This window comes from Nilaparvata lugens, chromosome 10 (assembly GCF_014356525.2).
Source record: "Nilaparvata lugens isolate BPH chromosome 10, ASM1435652v1, whole genome shotgun sequence".
Taxonomy (NCBI): Eukaryota; Metazoa; Arthropoda; class Insecta; order Hemiptera; family Delphacidae; genus Nilaparvata; species Nilaparvata lugens.
The window spans coordinates 14,439,560-14,466,869 of record NC_052513.1 but is presented as its reverse complement, the minus strand read 5'-3'; the positions used below and the strand labels follow the sequence as shown (position 1 = coordinate 14,466,869).

At 32.3% G+C, this 27,310-nt stretch overlaps 2 protein-coding genes across 5 annotated transcripts in view; one reads left to right on the top strand and one right to left on the bottom strand.

Moving 5' to 3' along the window:
• LOC111049758 overlaps positions 1–2,683 on the bottom strand; it is a 10,463-nt gene extending 7,780 nt beyond the window's left edge. The window contains exons 1-4 of the mRNA XM_039436629.1: positions 2,170–2,683; positions 1,279–1,476; positions 360–450; positions 10–136 (exon numbers count right to left, since the gene is read on the bottom strand). Of these exons, the coding sequence (XP_039292563.1) occupies positions 10–136; positions 360–450; positions 1,279–1,476; positions 2,170–2,508 (755 nt within the window). The 5' untranslated portion in view covers positions 2,509–2,683. The remainder of the gene's footprint in view (positions 1–9; positions 137–359; positions 451–1,278; positions 1,477–2,169) is intronic.
• LOC111049957 (protein halfway) lies at positions 13–27,310 on the top strand. Of its 4 annotated transcripts, none has more exons than XM_022336417.2 (9): positions 13–196; positions 8,148–8,384; positions 9,108–9,419; positions 15,636–15,811; positions 17,340–17,519; positions 20,078–20,236; positions 21,446–21,556; positions 23,515–23,589; positions 25,063–27,310. In XM_022336417.2, exons 2-9 carry the CDS (start codon positions 8,153–8,155, stop codon positions 25,267–25,269), a joined length of 1,452 nt encoding a protein of 483 aa, XP_022192109.1. In that variant the 5' UTR covers positions 13–196; positions 8,148–8,152; the 3' UTR covers positions 25,270–27,310. The 4 variants fall into 4 exon arrangements, with proteins under 4 accessions (XP_022192109.1, XP_022192033.1, XP_022191894.1 ...); XM_022336341.2 differs by having other exon boundaries at positions 14–201; XM_022336202.2 differs by lacking the exon at positions 13–196 and adding an exon at positions 7,334–7,597.

Genomic DNA, 27,310 nt, shown 5'->3' with positions numbered 1-27,310 from the left:
TTGACTCACCGGAACAGGTTCTTGGTTAGACTGACATCCCAACCGAAGCTTATCATAAAGCTCTCGAATATTGTGCTATTCATCAATAAGTTTGGAAAGCAAAGAGAGAGAAACTCCCTGTAGATCATCATTTGTTCTGAAAAATTCAGTTTCATAGAAGAGATTTCATCATTTTCAGCTCACTTTCGAGTGAAAAGTAAGGTACGAATCAAGTTTAATAGTCTACAGTAATTATTATACTATTTCCTAGTATAGCTGGTACCGTACCAGTTAACCAATTGATCAAGTTTTAATGTATAATAATATGAATTTCCATAGCCTAGATAGAATCATTATAGTTTTTTTATATTGGCAGTTACCTGGGAAATTCAAGCAAGCTTGTTTAACAGTTACTTCTTGAGGGTTTTGAGGATCTTTGTTTGTTTCTATGACTAAATGGCTTCTATTAATCTGTGAAACATAGTGATATTTCAATCATTATTATATACAAATTTTACTAGTTGTAGTCGAAGAGTTTGTATTTCTTATTCAATTCATATGTAAAGTATGATAACTTAAATAGTTTTTTTATCCTGAAGAATCAAAATTCTCTTACTAATAATCATCAATGTAAATAATTCACAAAAAGTATTAGTTTACTACTGTCTATTGATGTTACAGAAATTGCCGAATATTAGAATACACTCTATATAAATATTTAGATTTTATATATTCTAATTCATAAATATTCTAATACATATTGTAAATGAAATTTTCTATAGCAATTTCTGAAACAAAATTTTCTCAAAAAATAAATAGTACACGATATTTAACTTTTACAACTAATTCAGAATTATTGTTAAACTGCCATCTTATCATACTTATGATGCTTGTAATTTCTGAGTATCAAATTTGCTATCTAAGAAAAATATAAAATAATACACAATATTCAACTTTTACACTTAATTCAGACTTATTGTTTAACTACTATTCTATCATACTATGCATGGTGCTTGTTCCAAATTGGCTATAGTTGTCATGAATACTATGACGAATAACGAGATAGGAGGAAATGGAAATTGTTGTATTTTACTCCTGAAGATTTCACAAATTCTACTTAAAAATTTAATAAATGTGGAGTGGATAGTACTATGTTGGCTAATTCTTTTTCAAGACTCTCGGATGAAATACTCTCAAAAGAAAATATACAGATACTTATCAGATTATAAAATATTTTAGAGCAAAATAATGTAAGTAAATGAAAATATTCCTTGGTAAAAATATCAGTTTTTTACTCACTTCTGTCAAATTGTCAATCACTGTGGCATTTGACAGAGTTGAATGGTTTTTATCTTGGCCACTTGATGGTTTCTCGGTACTTTTTTGCTTCTTTTTGACTGATTGTGAGCTAGCAATATAGTCCAGTAGTTCAGGACTTCTGAGGGTACCACTAATAGCCATTGATTTTATTTCAGTCTTCGAACACCAACTTCCTTTCTGTGTAAATAGTAGACAGCTGAAGTTCGGGATCCAATTTCAAAACGTGACAATAATATTATTATTGCCAGTTGAACAAACTGCGCTAAGAATTGATATTTATTGGTTTTTAATTGATATAAATATAAGAATTAATTTATTGTATTTTTCCTTGCATATACATTGCCTTTCATATTTTATCTTTCCTACAGTAGTTCAAGAGTATTTGCCATTAATGTAATCTTGATAAATACAAAATCGATTATAAAATAAAAGTTCAATATAATTTGTTTTTTTCACTGGAAATGTTTTATTTAATCAAACGTCAACTGAAAATAAGGCCTTGAGCATTGAGACCCTCAGTTTTATAAAAATAAAACATGACAAGTGGAAAATATAACATATTGATTAATTTTATTCCATATCATGTAAATATTCTACAACATCTCTATCTCTAAATTTAATACAGTGTTAAATTTACAGAAAATAACATATTTTCTATTCAAGTGAAAGATAAATAGATGTTACTCTTTTTTAGAAATATATAGCAATTAAGCATCTTATAGGTCTCTATTCAAGTTTTCAACTCCTTTTTAAAGAAATATTTTTCAACAAAAACTGTAAAAACTTACATTTTTTTGAAAATTTGAATACAGTAGGCCTATTAAGCTTATTAGATTGATAAAAATTGTATCTCGATCTACTTTAACTTACCCACATTTTATTTTCCATTTTGAGTGAATTTTTCTGATCATCAGAAATGATCATTTCAAAAACAGCATGGTGTAAGCTGTTATCATCAGGTACCCAAACGTTGTAAAATTTTAGAAGATGCTCTCTGAGAGAATTGAAATTTGAATGGAATTTCTCAGCCAAAAGGTCACCGGCAGCAGATCTGAAAGTTTTGTTTCTTGCCGATTTTGTAAATATCCAGAATAAACCTTTGTGTTTAGTTTCATCGGAAACCAAAAGGTACTGGCCATCCTCACTTGAAATTATCACTGACACCACATCAGATAAGCCAATGTCATCCTCGTCCCTATTTGATTCCATTTCAAACTACCTACGTATAATAATTTTGCTTACTAAAAATACTCATTCACGTGTGAGGAATTTATAAAAATTTACTATATAAATTTTGTATTTACGAATACATTATGTACGATTTTACTTTTTCTATTCTAAAAAGTAAATAAAAGTATTAGCCTATGTTTTGACTAGAAAATGTTGATTTTTTTTTTTTTTGGTTAGAACTACTGTCATAGTAGTAGAGAGGCTATACTTTATTCATGAAATGAAACTGATTAGACTGTACCCAGCTGTTAAATTAGAATTTGACGTTTTTGTTTTTTGCTGAGCGTGATGCCCGCATAAGCTTCAGGCTTGTGCGTGAGTAATATGAAGTATGATGAGGGATTAGTAGAGCCATATAGCTTTAGGTGGGTTCCAAACCATTGAAAGATAATTTTTAAAACACATAAAAAATTATATTTAGATTACATTTGGCGGAGTCGATAAATTATTGGGAATAAAATGCCATATTATACCTAAGTAATCGAAGGATAAACGGTATTGGTTTCTTTGAATGACCTGTTGGTAGGTTCACAATAGGGCTATTTGAAAAACTTATTTGTTTTTTTCAAATAAGAGCTATTGTTTTTGGATAGCTTGATAATTATTGCACCATTTGATATGAATGAAACAACGAAGTTTTAAAATTGAAGGTGTAAAAATAAAAATCTACCAATCAAATTCTGAAATTGTATTTATTAGAAAGAATAATTCTCACAACAAAAATACCAAATATTAATTCCAGTCCTTACTTAGTCAACTTTTTTCTTTCCAAGAAAGTCATGTGTCCTCATTCTATAATAGAATCAAAATGAATAAGAGTGTCATATCTGCAATAAATTTCATCTGAAGTGATGTTGAAAAGTATCTCGATAAATTACAGATGTAGTGTGCTGAAGTTGAAGTTACTTTTGAAATTACGATGACAATTCTTGTAGATTAACATAGGTACATTATCACGTTTTGTACAGTTTATCTGTATCTCAGTCTTTGTTAAACGGAATCCGAAGAAGTAGAGTTGAAAGTGAGATTGCTCCTTCAAATCTCAACCACCTCTTCAAAGAATGATGAAGCATCATCCATCTGAAAAGTTCAACAAATTTTAGTTATCACACTAAATTGAATTAATTTATTAGAAATGCATTCATTTTACTGTTAGTAATGAAAATTTATTTTTTCAATTGAATAATATGTTATGAAACATTCTACAATCGAAAATGTATAGTAAAACTGCTAAAATTTCCATTCAAATATTTTCAATTTTATAATTATTATTAAAATTTAATTTTATAATTATTGCTTTAAACGGAAATCTTAAAAATCATATATTCATTGTTAAAGTATAATATAACACCGTGTATGATGCACATCGATTCAGTCCTATTTTAATATCAAAAGAAAAAAGGTCATCTCAAATACATAATCAGAATTAATTGAAATAGTTTTAAAATGTGTACCTATAAACGTTCAAAATATAGGGTTACCAACTAACCTTTAAAATGATTCAATGAATTTTTCCTTTTTAAAAATGTTTTTTTAAGTTAAAAGCCTGTATTTTATTGAACAAAAATATTATTATTGATGACTTTCAGTCACCTGAGAGAAAGTTCTTATTCAAAAGAATCTCAAAGTACTCTTCCCCTATATAAGTAGGCTTAAGGCCTGCCGCAAAGTAGACCCACGCTAATCCACGCCACTCCAACCCACACTGTGGGAATTTTTGTAAAAGTACTTTACTATAAGTTGTGAAATGTTAAATGATTGAATAAATAAATAATAAGTTTACTCTATATCAGTTTATCACATTTCTTTTCCATCTGTGAATGAGTAATTCTCTAATAACGGGGCACCGAGCTCCGCTCTTGAATACAAAAGCATATACAATTTATTACGAAAGAATAAATTATAATAATATTCATAATTCATACAGAAAGGTTCTATCTAATCACAGTGGATTGAGATTAATTCCCAGAGGAATGCAAAAATTTCTCTCACAAAAGCATGTTTAATTTTAATCCTGATTAATTTCACTTGAACTAAATCAGAGAAGACCATTTCAAAAAGATAGCTTATGTGATTGGTTCCACTGGAATTAATCAGGATTAAAATTTAACCGGCTTTAGTACAACCGGCACTAAGTATCTGATTGAATGATTACAAAAGTTCAACAGCTGAGTCATAATTTTGTCTCAGTCCCACACACATGCACTCGCTCACTCACTTCCATCATCAACAGACGACGAAATTGTCAGCTGTTTTTCCAAGGACGTATTTATCCTTTTAATGTCCTTCAGCGAGTTATCCCAGGGTTGAGACCTAGTGCAATCGAATTTTTATATCATGAACCTACTTTGTTCCAAATTTCGTGAGAATCGTTAGAGCCGTTTTCGAGATCCGATCACATACAGATATATAAACATATAAACAGAAATTGCTCATTTAATAGTATAGGATAGAGATAGGTACAACTGTTTCACAGTGAATATTAGAAGCTGAGGTACTGACTTTTTGACATTTTAAAAGTTTTGTCATGGAAAAAAGTGAAATAAATTGGTGTTTGATACTGACATCATGTGTGGAATGTCGACCCCTGTTGAAATGCATAGCAACGTAAGTGATGGTAAGCACAGCCATTGTGGCCAGTATCAGGTACATGAGAAAGTGTACACCGGCAAACACTATGGTCATGCAGATGGCAATCAGGATTATAATGACCACCAGAGACCAGGCCAGAGTTTTTTTCGCCCCGAAAATTTCCTGGTCATAACAGAGGTCATCATCGTTCATGGTTTAGTCCAGTTGCGAGCTGCCTAAGGAGACAGAACAGAGATACCATAGAAAGTATTAAAAAACTTGCATTTTTATTATAGGTACTGTATATAAATCGAAGGAATTTGAAGATGATTTTAAGGAATTCAATGAAAATAGCAATCTTCGTATATACTGTATACGAGAATGTAAAGAGAAAGAGAGTATTCTCTAAAATTCCATGAAAATAGTATGAAATAGTTGAGATGATATAACGTATTTATGTATAGCTTGAGGTATGAATGGAATTTTAAAGATTCCTTAAATATATAGTATATTCATCTAGAATTTTTCTATTATATTGTCTAGGAAGAGCTCTTAGGTACTTAATACCTGTACTACCACTATTTAAATACTAATACTCTATATAAATGTTTATTCCAATAAAAGAGCTTCATTGCAAGCTATGAACAACAAAAAATGCGTACACTTCAGTTCATACGGACCCGTATGTTTAAATAATTTATATATAGTGATGTGTAGATGATAATGGTATTATGATTAATAATATTATACATCATCAGTTGAATAATTAAATTTAACACTGAGATCATTTTAAGTGACGAATACTTCCTGCAATGAGAAATAAATTTCAGAAGGTTTTAAATAATATTTTGCTTTATTATTTGCTCTTATTTTAAGGTATCACGGTAATTGTTATTCAAATATCTCTGTATCAAAAAATAATATATCAATAATTATTTATAAAAGTGTAGTATTGACAGCTCTTCATATAAGAATAAGAATTATAGGAACCTATAGTCATCCAATTCTAAAACATATTCAGAATTCCAGAAAAAAAGTAATTCATTTATGTGTAAAGGTGTACCATAATCTATATTGAACAAAGAATATCCTCAGCTTTTTCAATTTGAAATAGACACGATTGTATTATTGCTGTAATTCATTCAGAATTTATTGAGATAGCATAATTCGTAATTGAATGATATGTTATCATCCATTACTTCTACAATAGTATCAATTAATAAATAAAAATGAAATTACCTATTTAAAAAAAAAATACAGGTATCTATGCTTTTGGGTTGTGCGACGGTATTTTTGTACGGTAATGAATTATTAAATAAAATAAAAAATGTTCATATTGGTCTTGAAATTAATTAGGGTACCTACTTTATCTATGATCTTATTACTGTAAGTTATTTTAAGTAAAGGTGCAAATGGTTGATTTTTTTACTGAGGGTGATACCCACATTATGTCTAGGCTTGTGCGAGGGTAATGAGACGGATGATGATGAGAGGTGAGTTGACCGACAGCTTCAGATGAGGGGAGCACTTTAGCATATGGGCCGCGGAATCTAGCATTGAGACCTACATAGATCGATAGAGGAGATCAAGACGAGATCAACCATGTATAACATTGTTGTCGATTTCCAAGGATTAGCTGAAAAAACATGGCAATCTAAGATTTATTAATTATTTTAGTGGAGTAGGCTCTACAAGTTGTCACACTTCCAAAGCAGTAGCAGGCACCATAAATGCAACAGCTTTCCTATTAATTCGGTTGAAATTCATGGAAACTGCGTTGGAAAATGCTGTAAATAATTAAGCGCCACTTGTTGTTTTGATCATTTGCTTAATCGCTTCGTATCTAGTAATATTGACACGTAATTTCAATCAGTATCCTTCTCTTGTCATGATCTGAGTGTCATTCGCAAGTGCGATATCTCAAATGTGCGAGTGTTTCAAATTTTATTCATTCCTGTTCATTATTTAACATTATCAATTCATTTTTAAATAGCATTAATATATTACCATTTGAAAGCCATAACTCAAACATTCCTATCACCTTTTTAATCTTAATTGAATATAACGCTTTAGGTTATGTTTATACACTAGACAAATTAAAACTTTGCAGTATTGAGGCAATCATTATTATTTTTTCATACGTTCCGTATCATGCTGCTGATACACAATAGACACTGTATACATGAAGGATTGAGGATCGTATCACGTATCTTATCATTCGTTTTGACATTATTTTTGTGTTTCGACGCTTTTCGTATACAGCTGTTTAGTTCAGTAGTGTTTAGGTTATCTTTTCATGATTTCAAATTGTTTTGACATGTTTATGTCTATTCCTGCATTCATTATCTTATTTTCAACGCAACACAATTGTTATTCAATTTCTTAAAGCTTCATTTACCCTTTTGCAAGTACTATTGATTTCCAACTCGATTCCTATTCATGACAAGTTTTCTAACCTACAAAGTTTTTTACCCTGTTGATTTTCAAACACAACAAGGTAAAGGACTATGATTCATCATTGATTTCTTAGAATTTGTTTTGTTTTTAATTCTTTTTAAAATAAGAGTATCGTTGATGACATCACCAATTTAATTTCCGGTTCACATACTTTAGTGTTCTCAATTTGTGCTGTAAACCAAAATCTTATTAATACTCAACTTTATTTCAGTCAAAGTATTTCTCTAAAACAAAGTTCATTTTGAAATTAAAATTGTATTATTGATAATTTTGGATTCTAGCTTTATTCATGTCAAGTAGGTACCATGTCGTGATTACGTTGATAATAATTAAAATATTATTCGTCAAATAATAAGCTTATTGTAGATTGTATAAATTTATCAGAGGACGTCAACCAAAATATACTTTTTTCTATCTCCAAGCTATTGTTTCTTTTGATTCATCTAGTTAATTGTAAGAGTGGCCCGGCTGCGCCCTTAATTTGCCCTACTATGATGAAGACATGAATTCAATTCATCTCATTTCTTAGTTGCAATTTATGATATAGCTAGTCCAATAATAATTCAAAAACAATTTTGATCTGTTTACAGGTGGGATGTCAATGTGCCTTGTTTTGACAACACTTTTGTGCCTTGTATTTTCCTCAACCACTCTAGCAGCTGAAGATGGATCGTCACATAGTCCCGACTGCATACACATTCCATTTGAAAACTGCCCACAGCCGACCGATATTTGCAAGTGTGTTTACGTAAAGCCGGACAGCAATTCTGTGATTTGTTGTCACATCACCTCGGATAATTTGTTGAAGGAGAGTCTTTCTTGCGCTGGTGAGTGATGTTCTATCTCTTCATTTTTTATATTTAAGTTACCCAGGTACCTACTCCATGCAATGTTGTATTTTTTCATACAACTGTTAAATTAGCCCAGATTTAGAGCTGTAGATAATTCAAAATCAGTGATTCATCCAGAATGTATTTTGATATCAAACTGTTAAACCTTTGAGTTGAAAATGTTTCTTACTATATCAGTACCGTCAAATTTAATAATAATTTATCAAGTGACCTGGCTGGCTCAGGTCTGATGTCGGTGTTTTCAGGTCGCTACTAATTAATTTCTGGGTCTGACGTGACCTGACGACTGTCTTTAGAAAGTCGGGACCGACGGTATTACGTGTCCATCCGAACTACAGGGCTGGCTCGAGAAAGATATCTTATATGAAAAATCCTATTGATGTTTATCTAATTTACTATTTTTCCATGAATTGATTTTGCATTGTTTTTAATGTCTTGTCCAGTCACTGGCCCAGCCTGCAATGTGACCAGTGCCCAATGAGGCCAACGTTGTTAAACCACCCATCCACATACTGACGCTGGTCGACATTGGCTTTCATTTGGCCATCATGTAGATGCGGCATAATAATTTGTGAATGACTTTGATCAATGTAAATCTTTTTGCTAATTAACGATGAACTGATTTAGCATTTCTAATATGTGAATGACTTGAATGTGATGTGCTTATTTTCGACGAACTGACGAAACGTTGCTCAACAGGTGTCGGCAAATCGGTGACAGCACTGCACTTGCGCAATGTGACCTTCGACAAGCTGGACGCCTCAAGCGAGCACTGGCAGTACCTAGTGAGTCTGTCGGTGACTGACTCGCAGGTGCCTCGGCTCGTGAAACGGTTCGGCAGCACGTTCGGCCTCATCTGCCTCAACTTCAGCAACAGCGGACTGGCTGAGATCGATCCGCGAGTGGTGACGCAGCTGCCCAAACTGAGCAAGCTTGTGCTCTCGCACAACAATCTCACCCTGCTGCCCGAGATCAACGTGCATATGTCGCATTTTGTGCTCGATGTTTCTGGTAAGTGCTTGAAACGTTACTATCTGTTTCCCTTCAAACTCTCAGCTTTGGTTGGATGAAAAACATTGATAAGGAATATAAACTTACTTATTGACCGAACGAAGTGAGGTCTAAGATTCAAGTCGACGGTTTGGCATTTCTCTTAAGCCTTGTACACACCTCCGTACAGATTCGCGCGAACAATCGTATGCACATATGCCTCAACATTCACTGTACGTCCTTGTGGACGCGATCCACGTATGCCTCGGCATTCAAAAAGCTATCTGATTTGCAGACGACACGAAGACATGGTAGATGTAGATTTTCCACATGACAACAATGGCGTCATTCCATCATTAAAGATAGTTATCACAAATTGCAGCAGTATCATTTTATTTCAATGACTTATATAATAAAATCAAAAATAAAACTTGACAAACGATGTTGGTGGGTTGAACGATTGTAGGTTGAAGTAAGGAAATAAATTGCTACATGACATAAGATTGACAGTTCAAACTTTATTAGGTTGTCAAAAAATTATCTTGTTAATATACTGAATCTAATTCAACTAGTTATCTAAACAATAATGATATCATCATGAGGGAATCAATAACTCCACAAGAACGATTGGCTCCAACTTTGAGATTCTTGACATTAGGCGATTCATTTGTTGGTTTCCAATATCTATTCTGAATCTCAAAAAAAGAAAATTTCTACAATAATTCCAGAAGTTTTGATGACCTAATCAAAGCACTTAACACTGTCTCACAAAATTGACAGTCTTCTTTAAGGAAATTAGCCATAAATTGAATCAAATACTAAGTTGCTGCCCATTTTAAACTAACTCTGCTCATACACATGACAAAACAAGATTCTCCAAAAGATTAGCTTCAAGATCTACCTTTAAGGGAATACTAGTTCAAAGTTTGAATAAATCTCTCTATAGATAGCCTAGCTATCTAAAACATATAATATCATATTGAAGATTACAATTTTAATTAACAACTCTGATTGATAACATGAAACAAACACAAGATGATTTGATAGTCACAGTAAAATAATATTTGAGCTATACTTTCTTGTAGGAGCCCTTTAGAGAAGCTTTTTTCACTTAAATTATGCAGTTCTAAATTTGTTAATCATGATACAAATTATATATTCCATGCATGTTTCTATTTAAATATTTGACAATCCACATATCCTACAAAATTACAAAAATCCTACAATTTACAATTAGTTATTGGATCACAATTTGATTTGTCATTCATTAACCTAATTCATTGGAATTAGGTTAAGACGCCTTCAATGTTTACGTTTTGCCTCACCCGTATGGCAAAATCGTGTCCACACGTACATTCAATGCTCGCCCGAGGCGCCTTTGAGCACGCCAAAATACCGACAGGGTTCCGGTTCGCCCACATGCCTCAGCGAACAGTGTCCACACGTGCGAATGCAAGCCCATACACGTATGCTCACCCGAGGCAAACGTACGTGTGTACACCGTTTTAATGTTTAAATGTTTATATGTTGCGCATTTACGGCGAAACGCGGTAATAGATTTTCATGAAATTTGACAGGTATGTTCCTTTTTAAATTGCGCATCGACGTATATACAAGGTTTTTGGAAATTTTGCATCTCAAGGATAATATAAAGGGAAAAAGGAGCCTCCTTCATACGCCAATATTAGAGTAAAAATCAGACTATAGAATTATTCATCATAAATCAGCTGACAAGTGATTACAGAAATGTGTAGAGAAGCCAGTCTATTAATGTATTTGTATAAGGTCTATAGTTTCAATCAGACCTTAAAGAGGTATGCATCTTTAAGCTGGGCTTACACCAGAGTTATTAACAAAATGTTAATAACTTTATCCTTATAGATTCTATTAGATTGAACGGAAGTTGACAAACACACATCTTCATCATGTGTATGATAAGTTATGTTCAATCTAATATAATCTATAAGGATTGAGTTAATATAAAAAGAAAAAGGAGCCTCTTTCATACGCCAATATTAGAGTAAAAATCAGACTATAGAATTATTCGTCATAAATCAGCTGACAAGTGATCACACAGATGTGTGGAGAAGCCAGTCTTTTGTTGTATTTCCATAAGCTCTATAGTTTCAATCAGGTACTTGTGGATGAGAATACTGCGTGAGGTCTATTGTTCACAGAACTACTAGTACTGTAATAACTTTCATACACCTACAACACAAGGAGGAGAAATGATATCAATTTGCCTCATGCCAGACTGGCTCGATCGCATAATAGCTTCCCTGTCCGAGCACTCAAGATTTCCAATATGATATTTCCGTGAGAAGGGGGAGAAAGTCTTTGAGAGGATTCTTCGCGAGAGGCTTGTGAGTCTGGCACTCTACTTCCTGGATGAAGAGGCAATACAATGTTCTCTGAGATCTATGACTGACCTCCCATCTTGATCTTAGTATTTGTTATCAAGTTTTACATTGTTGACGCAATCTATCCAGCAAGTGCTGGTCATGAATGGAGATTACTGAATCACATTGAATGCGTATATGTGCAAGTGCACGTCGAATCATGCATGAGCCGAAATAAAAAATCTGGAAAGTGTCATTGAAACACGTTGTGACTTGCATGTAGCTGCTCACACTGAACGCAACCAGCAAGCGCACGCTTTCAGTGTGAGTATTCCTATTGCCTTTTCCAGATTTTGTTTCTCATCTGCAGTTTGGCCATGCATAACTAAGCGTGCACTTATACATATACTCACTCATAACAATGTGATCGCATCCTTATAGATGACATTCAATCAATATTATTTCCCATTCAATCAATATTATTTCCCATTCAATCAATGCTGGAAGTTTGAGGTAAATCTCGCTGTAGAATAAAATTAATGACACTTTTGTGTTTTAATTTAGTAAAATATGTTGGTAGCCTATTGGAAAGAAAAGTCGAAAGTGTAGGCCTACAATCTCACTGTACGATTAATTAAACCTTTGTTTTTAATTATTTATTACAGCGTGTTGGCATTGAAAATAAAAGTCTAAAGGTACTATCTCACTGTAGAATTGATAAAACTTTATTATTGAAATGAAAAGTTGGATATTAAAACAGGATATAAAAAGTTGGATATTAAAATAGGATATTAAAACTCCGAAAAGAAGCAGTAAGAAAAATATTTAATTTAAATAGACAAGAGTCGTGCAGGACATTTTTTTAAAAAGTTAGAATTAATGATGGTGTATGGACTTCATATTTATAAAACAATATTACACGTAAAAAATAATGAAGACAAATTCCCCAGGCAAACCAGTGTGCATGACTATAATACAAGATATAGGAACAACTTTATTATCAAAGAACGTAGTAAAGAGAAGTACAAACAAAGCCCGACCTATATGGGCATCAAATTCATCACTTACCTCCCTACTAAGATTAATCATGAAAAAGATATTACAAGGTTTAAAAACAAACTGAAAAAGTATATCGTGGAACTAGAATTATACAGTTATGAAGAATTTTATAGTGCCAACTCATTATGTATTTAGACTACCTATTGTTGATGTATTTTGTTTTTTACTTGTATTTATTTTATTATTTTGAAAATAATAAAGAAAGACGCATTCATGTACATTTTGATGTATGTTTTGAATAAAGAGATTGATTGATTGATACCTCGGTCTAAGGAGTATAACACTGTTGTAGAAGTAGGTTCAGTCAACTGGTCAACCGAGTTGAAACGAAACGTGAGTTATAAGTCCAAGTTCGGTTAAAATGCATTGTGCTATTCATTGAAGCTAATAAATGAAGGTAGTACTGATCTGAAGCAGTCACACAGCCAACGGAAGTACCAAGAGTGCGAAATTCATATTATCTGAGCAATGTAACCTTTTTTGGACTATGTGTCCAAAAAATTATAATAATATAATTTTATAAATTATAGTAATAAAATTATAAAATAGTAATAAATTATAGTAATAAAACTACAATAAATTCTATTCTATTCTATTCTATTCTTGTGTAACCGTATCTAAATTTGGGAGAGGAATAGCACAAGGTTACCTCATTTTTTTTCTCCCTATCATGTACTTATTGTATGAATCAATAAAGAATAAAAAATGTTATGTTTTGAAGAATGCACCTCAGAATAAACAATCTCATAAGAAGAAAATATACTGTTGTTGTTTTTAGTTGAATAGGATGAGTGAAGCTCTGTTTCTAATGATTGTAATTGCCAGTCAAGTAGAAACAAGAATGAACTACCTTATCGTGCTTCAAAAACGATGACAGTCTCAATTATATGATCGGTGCTCTGGTAGAAGTAGAAAAAATAAGGCACTCTTAATTATATCTAGTCAATGTTCTAGCTCCCTTTAATAGCCTGTTATCAATTTGACGGGAAATATTGAATAATTACAGTACAAAATGAACAGTAATTGGGTATTCAATTTGTTTACTGTTTTCAATTCAACGTTCTAGCCCCTAGCTCAATGATGTATCGAATAACATCATTATAGTCTATTAAAATATAATTTATTCGTTTATGCTTTAGCGTATCGATTGATTCATAATTTGATGTCCTGGTATCAAATTTCATTTTCAAGCTCATTTTTTCCAACACGGAATAAACCTATGGAGTGGTCTCTCCACTCGAAATTAAACCTATAAATTGATGTAAAATTTAAATTTATAGAAGAAAATGTTATAAGAAATTCTTATTAGAGATTAATTCAGCCTCTTATCCTTAAACCTATTCTAAATTTAAATCCAATTAAAATAAATTATTCCTTATTGTTGCTCTTTCAATTGTTATACTTTCACCATCAAGGGTCTTTCCAACCATACAAAATTTACTCAACCTACCTTATTTTTATAATTCGATTATAAAAAATTGAATACAGCAAAATCCTGAATCCTACTTGCTTCTACATGAACAAAATCGTGCCCAATCCTGTTACATTCATACTTCGTTCTCATATTCAAATTTATTAGCTTTCATCCTAAAGTTCAAAAGATATCACGTCCTCTCCTGTTTTTTCAATATACCTTTCTCTAAGGCTGAGCGACAGCAGTTAGTCAAGGCAAGACATGATCAGACACGTTTAGTCCCAATACTTCATATTTTTGTTTATGGCGCAACTCACACTGATTAGTCATTGCAATTAGTCATGCTCCATGCTCCAACTGTGTGAAGTATTGTTACTAAACAATTGCTACTATTCTGTTTTCAACCGTCAAAATTTAAAATCTTAGTTTTCGTTGTTTTTGAGTGAAAATGGACTAAATTTCAGTAAAGTGAAATCATAACCCTATTTTGGACTTTTAAAGTGTTATCTAAATTTGGGAAAGAAATAGTACAAGGAGTATCCTTAGTTTTTCTCTCCCAATCAGTGCTTCTCTGTAAAAAATATAAATAAATAAACGTGTCTGATCATGTCTTGTCTTGTCTTGACTAACTGGTATGCGCCCAGCCTTAGGCTGGTCACACACCGATTAGTCAAGACAAGACTAGTCACGTTTAATCACAATACTTCACATAGTTGCTTATGGAGAAACACACACTGATTAATCATTGCAATTAGACATATCTTCATAAGCAACTATGTGAAGTATTGTGACTAAACGTGTCTTGTCTTTTCTTGACTAACTGGTGTGTGCCTAGCCTTAGGTGGCATGTTCAGTCTATATGTATAATTTTCTCATATCGTTGCACAAAATACTGTATAGTTAGATTAATCAATTTACAACTAAAAAACACAAGAAGCAATAAATTATAATAAAACACCTCAAAGTTATGAGATCAACTGTGACTGACAATAATGATGTTGAAAAAACTTAGTTTTATTTTTGTCACATCCACATTTATTAGATTTTTTCACAGGACTGCAGTCAGCGAAAAAATCTTATTAATAATGTGGATGTGGCAAAGGAAAGTGTATTATTTCAATTGGGCCTACGGAGAAATTCCACATTATAAATTCCTATTCAACAGATATTGATGTTATTTATAAGGAATGCTGACTGTTGAAGTGGATCTCTTTATAGTATGTTTTCTTTTTCATTTGTTCGATTTTTAACGTTCGTTCAACTTTTTCAATGTCCTCATTTTCAACAGGAAAATGTTTTTTCATTGATACTGCCTCATGTAATTTCTATAATTTGCTAGGTTGCATCATTATGAAATTCATCACACATGTTACATTTCGTCATGGAAATCGAGTTTTTTGTGCTAAAACCTTTTTCTCGCTGCAGAAAACCACCATCTGAATTGTCAAGCGCTGCGGGCGTTTCATAGCGACTTGCAGGAGAAGAATCGTGCCATCATGTTTGACAATGAAAACACAACGTTCTGTACAACTGGTTCTGAGTACCATTGGTTCAACAGCACCGAACTGGTATCTCTCACTCAGTTGCGTTTCTCCATCAAGGTAAGCAACAATTAACTAGGTACTATTATAGGTAAATAGGTAGTATAGGTGAATAGTTTCTATGCCTAATCAAATGGTTGAAGATAAACGCATACAGTATCAGACTGATATAATATGGAGACAGAGGAAAAAGGAAAATCTCTCCCCAGGTGGTTGAATGTAGCAAGACGTCTGTCTGTTTGTTTAATTATGTCTGATAATTCGCCCCCGGTAGGTTGAGGGAGCTTTGAGTCGAACATCGTACTCAAGAATGTGTTGAAAACCAGAATTCACCCACAGTATCCCTGCTTGTCGTAGGAGGCGACTAAAAGGGACTCCAAGGCAACTCCAGAAGTTACCTTGCCTTCAAACCCACGGGATCTGCCCCATCAGGGCAGTTTCGGAGGGGCAAAAAGAAAAGCTCAAGAGACCAGAGATGACTGAAACTACAGGCACAAATGTAGGTCTAGAGGCTGAGTCGAGGGTGACCGGGTGCCGTAGAGGCAATTTGGCGACCCCTCCTTCAGCGGAAGGACCTACAAAAAAGCCAGGAGTGGAACTCACTTAGGTCACGAGTTTGTGGGTGGAGAGACCAAAACTCATCACTGCCCAAAGAAGACCATTCAATAAGCTTCGGTTGACGAGTGGGGTTCTTTGAACCTTTGGATCCTTGAATCCGTCCCTTGAAAAATAATAATAATAATATGTCTGCTCACGTTTGCATGCAGTCGTTTGGTTTCTCTGTGTCTGTTTGCTGCGGTGTGCGTTCGCTTTAAACGATTAAAATCTATAAATTTGAAACATTCAAACCTTCTTTCCAAAAAATACATTCAAAAGTCCGTTAAGGAAAGGCTTGGAGATACCGAAGGAGATGTTGGTGAGGTAAAATGTCGACTCAAACATAGATGACCCAGTGAGTAACTAAGTAAGTAATGTTACACAAAAGTAAACACAAAGTAATTAATGTGTTTTGAGATATCACAATAATTTATTATAATTATTATAATATCACCATCACAACTACAAAGACCTTTGACAAAGGTGGCACAGCCGCCGAAAATTTTAGAAAATAATTCAAGTTTCTAAGTGGTTTTCACCTATCTGTATCGTGTTACCTATTCAAATTAGTATTATAAAACTTTAAAGTGTTCTCTGTTATGTGCTACAGCACCTAATTATAACGATATTCCAAGTACTGAATTGTTCACATTTATTAGAATTGTAATAATTTTTATCAATAGGCTACATATATAATTATAAGAAATCAATAATAATGTATTTTTGTGGATATTTTATAAATTGAAAATATTCCACTTTTAATCTCAATAATTTAGTATCTCAGAATTTCCTTATGATGATAATTGGAAATTAATTTTTTTATTTGGGTTGTTATTTTATTACGAAAATTTAGTATTGTCTCTATTTAATTAAATTAATTCTTATTACATAACATCATTGTCCGGGAATATTCTCTATAGCCTACTATACTTATTCTCTACACTAGACTGTACACTATACTTATTTGATGAATAAATTTTTGTTGAAAAAGGTTGACGAAGAATGTCCACAAGGCCCCAATTACAAGTGTTCATGCTCAATCATCCGTCTAGTGTCGATCAGCAAAACTCTGATGTATCCAGTGAGTGTCGACTGCTCCAACCGACGGCTCACATCTCTGCCCAAACCGCTACCCAATTTCACCACCGTACTCAATGTCAGCTACAACGAGGTAATATCTCTAGAATAAATCCGTTTTCAATCCATAATATTTTATATCTTGTTATCAAGATTCTATCTATAATTTGAAAAATAAACTATTACTGTCTTTAGATTATAATTTTGTCACATAAATGTCGAGGCAGTTGTTAGAAGGAAGGATGGAGGGAACGCGTAGAAGAGGAAGAAGGCGATGGATTCGTAGGAGAGGAAACCCAGAAAGCGATGGATTTAGAAGGTTGAGGAGGATCTATGCACCATGGAAAAACGTGGATGGAAACGTTTAGTAGAACAGAGAATAAATTGGGAGCGTATTATACAGGAAGCCAAGGCCCACCTAGAGCTGTAAAGCGTCGAAAGAAGAAGAAAAAGAAGAAGAAATGATAAATCATTTGAATAATTAGAATATAACGTGTTATTATTATTGAATGAGCACCCCAAATTATTAGGGGTGTATTGAGATACATGATAGTTTCATTTAAAATATTTATACTTTTTTATTAATTTATTGTTTCAGATTTTTTTAATTTAAAACATTTAAAATATTTATTTATTTTATCTAGCGTATGGCAGACTAGCCGTCAGGCTCGCTTCGCTCGCCATATCCGTCTAGCCAGGGGGCTCCGCCCCCTGGACCCCCGACTGGATCGTCCAAGAATGAGATCAGCAGGCTCGCTTCGCTCGCCTGCATTTTTCATTTGAGCATTTTTATCATATGTTAGAACAATCCAGTCGGGGGTCCAGACTAAACGTCTGGCTAAACGGATATGGCGAGCGAAGCGAGCCTGACGGCTAGTAATATAATATTCCCAGGATTGAAGTAGCAGTGCCCAATCAATTTTTCCGCGATAAATGCATTTAAATCTTCAACTTGGTGACAACCTAACAAAGTCAACTCAACTTAATGCCAACCTGACAAAATTATTAATTTAGTTGCCAGTTAACAACTGTTTCGAAGAGGTACTCTATCTAGATTATAGTTCTATAGTAACATATGATATGGAAATTTCAATTATAAATAAGAGATTGGGAGAAGAAGAATATACATGCTAAAATACGAACTTTAAACCCTTAAAAACAACCATTAGAGTTAAAATATTGCCAAAAGATTTCTTAGTGCGCCTCTAAAGGGCCAACTGAACATACCTACCAAATTTGAATGTTTTTGGTCCAGTAGATTTTTAGTTATGCGAGTGAGTGAGTGAGTGAGTCAGTGCCATTTCGCTTTTATATATATAGATACACAACACATATAAAGCTCATGAGTCTCAAATGTCTACATATATACTATATTTTCTCAATTTCTTCAAGATTTTGTGTAATTTTTGGTTAGGAGAACATAAGTTTTTCTGACTGCCATTTAGCGTTACCCAGTGTGCACCATGGAGGCGAACTAGCGTTACACATATATTTGAGTAAAAAACTGGTTGCTGGAACAATTTTGAGGTTAAAGAAGGTTGAAACTCAATTTTAAATTCTCACAGAAAAAACATTTATAATAATTAAAAATTCAAAATTTGCTTGGTTATCTGAGTTTTGAAGCGTAAATATTGCTCTTTTGAAAAGTGAAAATGACATAATCTCAATTTTTCTTTAGACTGTGTAGTATAAAATTGGAAAATGGGACAGTTTCGGGCATAAGCCTATTGTGTCTTTCCTCAAGTTGAGTATTTGTACACAATGTAATAAATAAGTATTATACAACTATTATATATTTAGAATATAATAATATATTCGAATATAATTTTATATATTTAAAAATTTAATAATTAAAATAATGATAAGCCCTTCCAGAATAGGAGCTTCAGCTCTGAAAGGGACAATAAATAAGAATATTGTAAATCTCATTATCATCAACTTCAAATTTCCTGCTTTTTCTGTATTGAAAATCACTGTTCTATAAACCATGTTGAACCGGTCTTTTTGAACTAATTTCAAGCTTGTTGAAACAACATTATCATGCATTTTTCAACTTATTTTTAACCTTGACTATCTACTCAAGATTACTTTGAAAATTTAATTCTAAACATTTTTTTCTCATTGAACAAGCCTGTCAAAACGTAAAGTCGCAACATATCAGCTTGAGTGATGCGTCGTTAATTTTGTTGTATTGTAGTTTAACTAAATATTTTTACTTATCTTTTCTGTTTTGTCTTTTCTATTATGGGTTGACACGAATGCCTTCTATGTTCAATAAGCAGTTTATTGATAAGAAATTAATACAGAAAAACAGTTTTAGAGCTCACTGCTGATTTTTCCTCTGTTCCTTTTGTAATAAGTTTCTTACTTTTTTCTGCTTATATAAATGGGAATTGGGAACTTTTATTGTAAGAGATAACTTGCGAATCTCTTCTTTATTTTCTGCTATCTTTTGGGCTCTATCTTTGTTTTTTTTAATCTATTTTGGTTTTGCTATCTTATTTCCCAACTATCTCACTACGGCTGTTTATTCGTTATTGTCTTCTGTGAATATTATTCAAAAGGGGATTTTCATGATTTAATTTTGTTCACAATGCTTTTGTATTCAAAACTAAAGAATAAAAACTAATCCTTTGTTTTTTTCATTTTCAGATTACTGATCTCATTGAGCTCAGCACTGACCCTACATATCAAGACGTCAAAGAGTTTTATGCCGATTACAACAAAATCAAGGAGTTGAAACCTCTAGAGAGCTCCAATTTCCTACACAAGTTCGTCGTTCTAAGTGTGGTTCACAATGAAATAACTTCTGTAAGTACTTCTCAACTTTTATCACGTTTTACATTCACAATTTTTTAATTTATTGAATGCTGATTAATATTTCAGATAGCTTAGTACAGTGTCCTAGAAATTTTAATTTCAGACAAACTATGAATGATGAAAAAAATTATGGTTGTATGAAGTAATAAATAAATGTTTATTTCCCTAAAAAACTAAAACTACAATATTAATTACACAAAATATTAGATAAATTACAATTACATACAATAGTTAGTTACAAAAAATTCTTATAATGTGTTCTCTACTTGTTTGGTTTTTTCTGTGTAGAAATTGACCATGGCGGATAGATAGCATCATGTTCTAGAGTAGGTTTAATTTGTTTTTTGTGCGGATTATTAATTAGTTAGTGTTTAGTAAGTCATTAGGTGGTTAGTTGTTGTTTGAAATAATGTTTTCTATGTTCTGTCTTCCTTTGCTCATCAACCAATTGTGTACTATTGTTTTGAACTTTCTAGGATGATTAATCTGTTTAAAGTTTGCAGGAAGTAGATTATATTATTTTGGTGCTAAATGATTGAAATGTCTCTGGTATAGTGCCTTCCTTGCAACATTGGTGATGAAAAGATTCCTGTATCTGGTGTTGTGGTTTCTGGTTTGAAATGTTGTTGGGTTCTTGTGTAATCTGCATAGTAAAATACTGTCTCACTTGGCTTTAAATCTGTAACTTCGAACGAACATTAAAGCAAACAAGTCAAAACACCAAATAATCTGAACAAATATAAGTATTGATAATTGAAAAAATAATAAACTATAGACCAAATTAAATCTTGATCAATTATGTGTCGAAATAGATAGATGTAAATTATCGAGTAATATAATCATTCAATTCTGTAGATTTGAAGAATCAGAATTCCTGTTCTGTATATCATGAATAATTATAATGTACGGAGTAGTAATGAAATATATTATTTAGGAGATTAGTTTCTAGTAAATATTAAATCTGAAAGTTCTCCTCAATAAGTTGTAGCGATGATAATGTTTTTCAATTAATCTCTTCTAGAAACTTGAATAAAAATAAATAACTCAGTTTTGTTAGTTAGAAAAACAGTTCAGCAATAAATAAAAACAACTACGGTACAATATTTTGTCAACTAGTATGTTATTAGAAGTTTCATTTTGAATTTCTTCTGAGCCATTTCTTATAGAAATTAATTTTTGTAATTGAATAAAATGTTTCAGATACCGATCTACATTTTGAATGATGCCCTCGATCGAAATACGAAATCAAAATTTGTCTCCATTGCCCACAATAGGATAGTTTGCGACTGCTCCACTGCTCAAATTTTGAAGGTTAGTCATTCCAAAATTATCTCATGTTTTGGATTGTTTATCTTTAATTTTCAATGTTTGGTAAGAGTAGATCAATATTTTTTAAATTACTCAAAAATTTCCAATTTGTAGAGATTTGAGTGAAATATTTTTGTTGCTAATTAGTTTTAAAATATCAAAATTTAAAATGTTTAGTTTAGTCATTAGTTTTGAAGTGAAAAGTGAAATCTTAACCTCATTCTTTTTTGAAACTTTTATTCGTTAAAATTTGGGAGAAGACAGTTCTGGGCTATGCCTGTTGTCTTCTCCCAATCATATTATATATTATAATTATGATTTGTGATTGTGAATAAAATAAATAAATGAATGAATATTTCCATATCAATGTTTTCAATTAGAGATTTCGATAATGTTTTCACGTAGAGTATGGTCTCTAAACAGAATAGGTTCTTAAGATTCTAAGGCACTGTTGCACAATAGCCTGTTAATTTCTAATCATGATTCAATTCTATGAGAACCAATCAGAGAAGGATTTTTCAAAAAAAAAGCTTCTTTGATTGGTTCTCGTGGCATTTGATCGGGATTGAAAGTTAACAGACTTTTTTGCAACCGGGTGTAAGACAAGTTAAATAAATTGTTCAACTTACACAAAAAATATGTATATAAATTCACAGAAATACTAAATTGATATTATAAAGACAGTGAAAGTGATTTAAATAACGAAGTAGTTCGAAGAACAGTAGAACTCGCTACACTCACTAACATTACTACTCACACTCACGCCCGCCTATTCACACACAAACAAATTGGATTGAGAGTTTGATGATCATATTATGCAATAGGCTTGGTGGAGGACGCTGAGAAATAGAAGTTCTTCACACTTTTGAGCTATGATGGACGGTTGAAGAGATACAAAATCTGAAATTTGAAATGTTAGATTTGGAAAAAATGAACGAAATCTAAATTTTCAAAATTTTGGACATGTGTTATATGAAATAAGACCACCTTGGAGCGCTGAAGAATAAAGGTCCTCTACACTTTTGAGCTTGGAAGCACGGTTGAAAAGATAAAAAAATCGGAAACTTTAATTTGGTTTGGGGGGGGGAATTCGAAATCCAAACATTTCAAAATTTTGAACATGTGATACATGAAATAATACCGCTTTAAAGCGCTGAGAAGAATGAGCCCAATTTGAACCTGATCCGATAAAGTATTGAAAAGTTAGGTTGATTTTTAGGGTAAAATTTCCGAATAAAGGGCGGCCATCTTGAAAAAGGAATGAATTCAAAAATTTTAAATGTATCAGTTTCTGCACCTTGTTTCGAAGTACTTTTATACAAAATTTTATTCAAATCGGACCATAACTGCGACTGTAACTGCGGTACAAACAAACTCCGAATTACTTCTGATTCCGAACAAATTCCGATTTACTTGAAACATAGAATTCGCTTCACTCATTCGATGATTATGTTAAAATGAGGGAATTGACTTTCGCATAGCATCGGCTACGCTGTTCTCCTATCTTTCTCCACTGTCATTATAACGTGGACCTCTCTATAGTAACTGTTAGTAATGCTAGGTGGGCTAGAACATTACAATCTAGTAGTGATGTAATGAATCACTCTGTGATGTAATGAAGATGATGGATGTTGAGGCTGATTGTGTAAAAATACTGTGGAACCGTCTCAATCACTTATTTGTTATTTTATTAACCTGTTTACTATTTAATTATTGTGAATTGATTATTGACTATTGATAATATTGTGTAGCAACCGAAACTAGACTATTGAAAATGTTTTAATAAATAAGTTGTTATAACAATAATTTGAATTTGTTTTGTTCAATAGTACTGATGTGTTTCTTCTTATTTTCTATTAATATTCTTGTTGCGCGAAAGCTAAATAGTATTGATTAGTTTTGATAGTTCTGATTTGATTAAAGTCCAACTTAAAACTGATTAAAATTTTCTTATGTTTTAGTTTTGGTTGGTAGCTAACAGGAACATTATTATGGACAGCGATCAACTTTATTGTAACAACTTTAACAATCAAAGGGTAAGAACGATTATCTTGTTACTACTTTTCTCTTTTAATTCTCCATTATCAATTTCCATCACAGTTGTTATCAATATGCTGCTCATGGTATACTGCTCACATAACCAAATGACATGTAAATAAAAATATAAATCTCAGTACGCTTTTGAATTATTTTGTCACAACATATTTCGGACACTAATATGCCATTTTCAAGTCAAGAAAAAATAAAAAAGACACTAAATGACATGCTTTGTTTACCTCTCAAAATACTAATCCTCTAGTAAAATTACCACCCTGAGTAAGGCATATTTCTATTCTTGAGTAGTTAAACAATGACACATTATGATTTTATTATTCATTTATTGTACAAAACATTATAATCATAATATAATTATGACCATGGAGGAAACCTAGGCTGAGCCTGTACTATCTCCCACCCAAATAAAAAGTAACTGTTGTCTAATATTAGGTTATGAAATCACATATCACTACTCCCTCACTTAATTTCCGTCCAGGAATAATGATCATGATGATTATGACAAGATGATTATAAATTTTGATTCATATACTCCCCAAAAAGTAGGTTAATTTTCCTTCATTTTATAATTACATTTAATAATGTTGTGTTAGAAGGAATTTGCAATAACGTCAAAGATACGCCCAAAATCTGTGTTTTTTTGCGCTTTCTCAGCTTTATCGAGAACAAATGAACAGAAAATGTTCAAATTTACTACAGAAGCTCAGCTGGGGTGTAATAATGTTGTATTAGAAGGAATTTGAAATAACGCCAAAGATACGCCCAAAATTAGCGTTTTTTTTTCTTTTTCTCAGATTTATCGAGAACATATGAACAGAAATTGTAAAAATTTAGTACAGAAGCTAAGCTAGGGTGTAATAATGTTGTGTTGGAAGGAATTTGAAATAACGCCAAAGATACGCCCAAAATCTGTGTTTTTTGCGCTTTCTCAGCTTTATCGAGAACAAATGAACAGAAAATGTTCAAATTCACTACATAAGCTCAGCTGGGGTGTGTTAGAAGGAATTTAATACCTTCATTTAATAATGTTGTGTTAAAAGGAATTTGCAATAACGCCAAAAATACCCCCTAAATTAGCAAAAGTAATTGACAGAAAATGTTCTAATGTGGTACATAGGTTTTGTGGTACTGTTTGTTTTTGATACTAGGTTACTAGGATACTTTTGATACGGAGGTTTGTTTTTGGTACTAAAATTTTTGTGATGAGATGACTTTAATATTTCATCAAAGATACCCCTAAAATCAGCGTTTTCCAACGGTTTTCTCAGTACTTTGACTTTCTGATGAAATGAAGCATGCTCAAATGAAAAATGCAGGCGAATGAAGCGAGCCCGCTGATTTCACTTTTGGACGATCCAGTCCAGGGGCTAGACGAGTATGGCGAGCGAAGCAAGCCTCACGGCTAGTTTACTAATATAATTCATATATTATTTTGCTTCATTGTTCTTTTGCAGGTAATTGAACTGGATCAGAACAAAGTGTGTGTCTACAAGAAGCATTGGTCGGATTACATTCAGTACATAATTGCGCTGGAAATTCTACTTCTGCTGATGCTGATTTCGAAAGTCACCTACGATTACTGGGTGTTCAAGACGACCGGCTATCTACCGTGGCCGGCCTCAAAAATGCCCAAACTGCCATGTGATTGGGTGTTTGAGTGAGTAATGACTATGTACGACTTTCTGATGGCAATCCTTCAATCCTTGCATAATATTATTGACGAAACTTCATTTAGTTGAAAAACACGTATTTGGACGAGAATTTTCAGATGTTGAGTTATGAAGAATGGATATTTTTATTTGGATTTAGTAATGTAATTGTTATAAATTGAAAGACTTTTATAATAGAATATAAGATCACATAAATTACATATCACACTCAAATTAGAACTGCGACATATTTCAACTGGAAATAGTATTGATGTTAAGTTATGGTGAATGGGGATTTTATTTGTAAGATTTAAAAATCTAATCGTTATATTTTTTCTAATCACCTATTTGGACGAGAAATAATGTTGATGTTAAGTTATAAAGAATAGAGATTTTTTAGATTTAGTAATCTAAACGTTATAAATTGAAAAATACTTATTTGGACGAGAAATTATTTTGATGTTAAGTTATGAAAAAAAAATATTTTTAGATTTAATAATCTAATCGTTATAAATTGAAAAACACCTATTTGGACGAGAGATTATTTTGATGTTAAGTTTTGAAGAATAGAGATTTTTATCTAGACTTGGTAATCCAATCGTTATAAATTAAAAGACTTTTATAATAGAATATAAGATCATATCAATTACATATCACAATCAAATTAGAACTGTGGCATATTTCAACTGGAAATAGTATTGATGTTAAGTTATGGTGGATGGGGATTTTATTTGTAAGATTTAAAAATCTAATCGGTATATTTTTTAATACATTATATAAGATCCTTGATTATAAGATCAAATCAATTACATATCACAATCAAATCAGAACAGTGTCAGGTTTTGACTTGAGTTTATTTCGAGATGACATTTATAAATATTTCATTTTCTAGAAAATCGAATACTTTTTCATAGATAAATCATTGTTCACCGTACCGTGGATCACATCAATTAAATCATTATCAATCATGATCATTCATTAAAATTAAATCAGAACAGTAAGATATTTGTGTCAAGGTTGAGTGGTACAAAAGATTTAACTCCGTCTAATGAAGAGTATTTTTATTCCATATTTAGAATTGAACATTTTTTTGAAAATAATAAATTATAACTAGTAGGAGTTTTTATTTTTAGATTTGCTTGTAATCTCATCCTTAGGATACTTATTAAAAAACTTTAGTTAAACCAATGACAGTGTCTGTGGCCGTTATATTGGGCCAATCTACATGTGGTTTACGCCAAACCCAAGTTTATTGGTCCTACGACTGGGGTTGAATGTATTTTAAAGAAATAGTCGAAAATTTGGAACTCACGTGGTGCTTCCTCCCGCAGTTTTGACAGAAATTAGTGAAAAGTTGTATTAAATACAGTGTTTACCTGAATACAGCACTAAATTTGAAAAGAGTAAAAGGTGGTGCTTTGTCATGAGTTGGTGCTTTGACGAACCTAGGAATCGTCCTAGTCGGATAATATTTCAAAGCTAATCAAATCTGAGTTGTATTTATAGTGCAGAATGACATGAAGGAGAATATATATTATTAGATTTCAAGGCAGTGAACGAAAGAATCTGTGTGCTGAGGTTAAAAACTAAATTTTTCAACCTTTGAATAATAAATGCGCATGCTGAGAGTGAATACAAGAATGAAGGCTCCAAGGATGAGTTTTACAGCAAGCTAGAACAAATATATAATAGCACCCCATCAAACGATATCAAAATTGTAATAGGATACATGAATTCCAAAATTAGTAAAGAATCAGGGAAGTAGCAGGAACACATAAGTGACAAGATTAAACATAGGCTGCATGAAGAAAGCAATGATAATGGAGTGCGCTCGTTGGACTTTGTGGCATCAAGAAATAATATAGCTTATAATGTTCTTTCCACACAGTTCCCCAGGAAAAATTCTAATACAGAGTCAATATTAATAGAGAGATGCTGAACTCATAAATGCTTGATTTGGCAAGTTAGTTAGCCTTGTCAAAGCAACCATGAAGGATACATCCTTCATGTATTCCAGCCTGTTATTCTTTCCCAATCATATTTATATGGTTTG

What these genes read in the sequence shown, in the direction of transcription:
- LOC111049957 (XM_022336202.2), top strand. Translation starts at nt 7,540, where the DNA reads ATGACAAGTTTTCTAACCTACAAAGTTTTTTACCCTGTTGATTTTCAA. An exon ending in TTTTGTGCTCGATGTTTCTG is followed by an intron (nt 9,420 to 15,635) that starts GTAAGTGCTTGA and finishes TTCTCGCTGCAG; the next exon opens with AAAACCACCATCTGAATTGT. An exon ending in TTCACAATGAAATAACTTCT is followed by an intron (nt 20,237 to 21,445) that starts GTAAGTACTTCT and finishes AAAATGTTTCAG; the next exon opens with ATACCGATCTACATTTTGAA.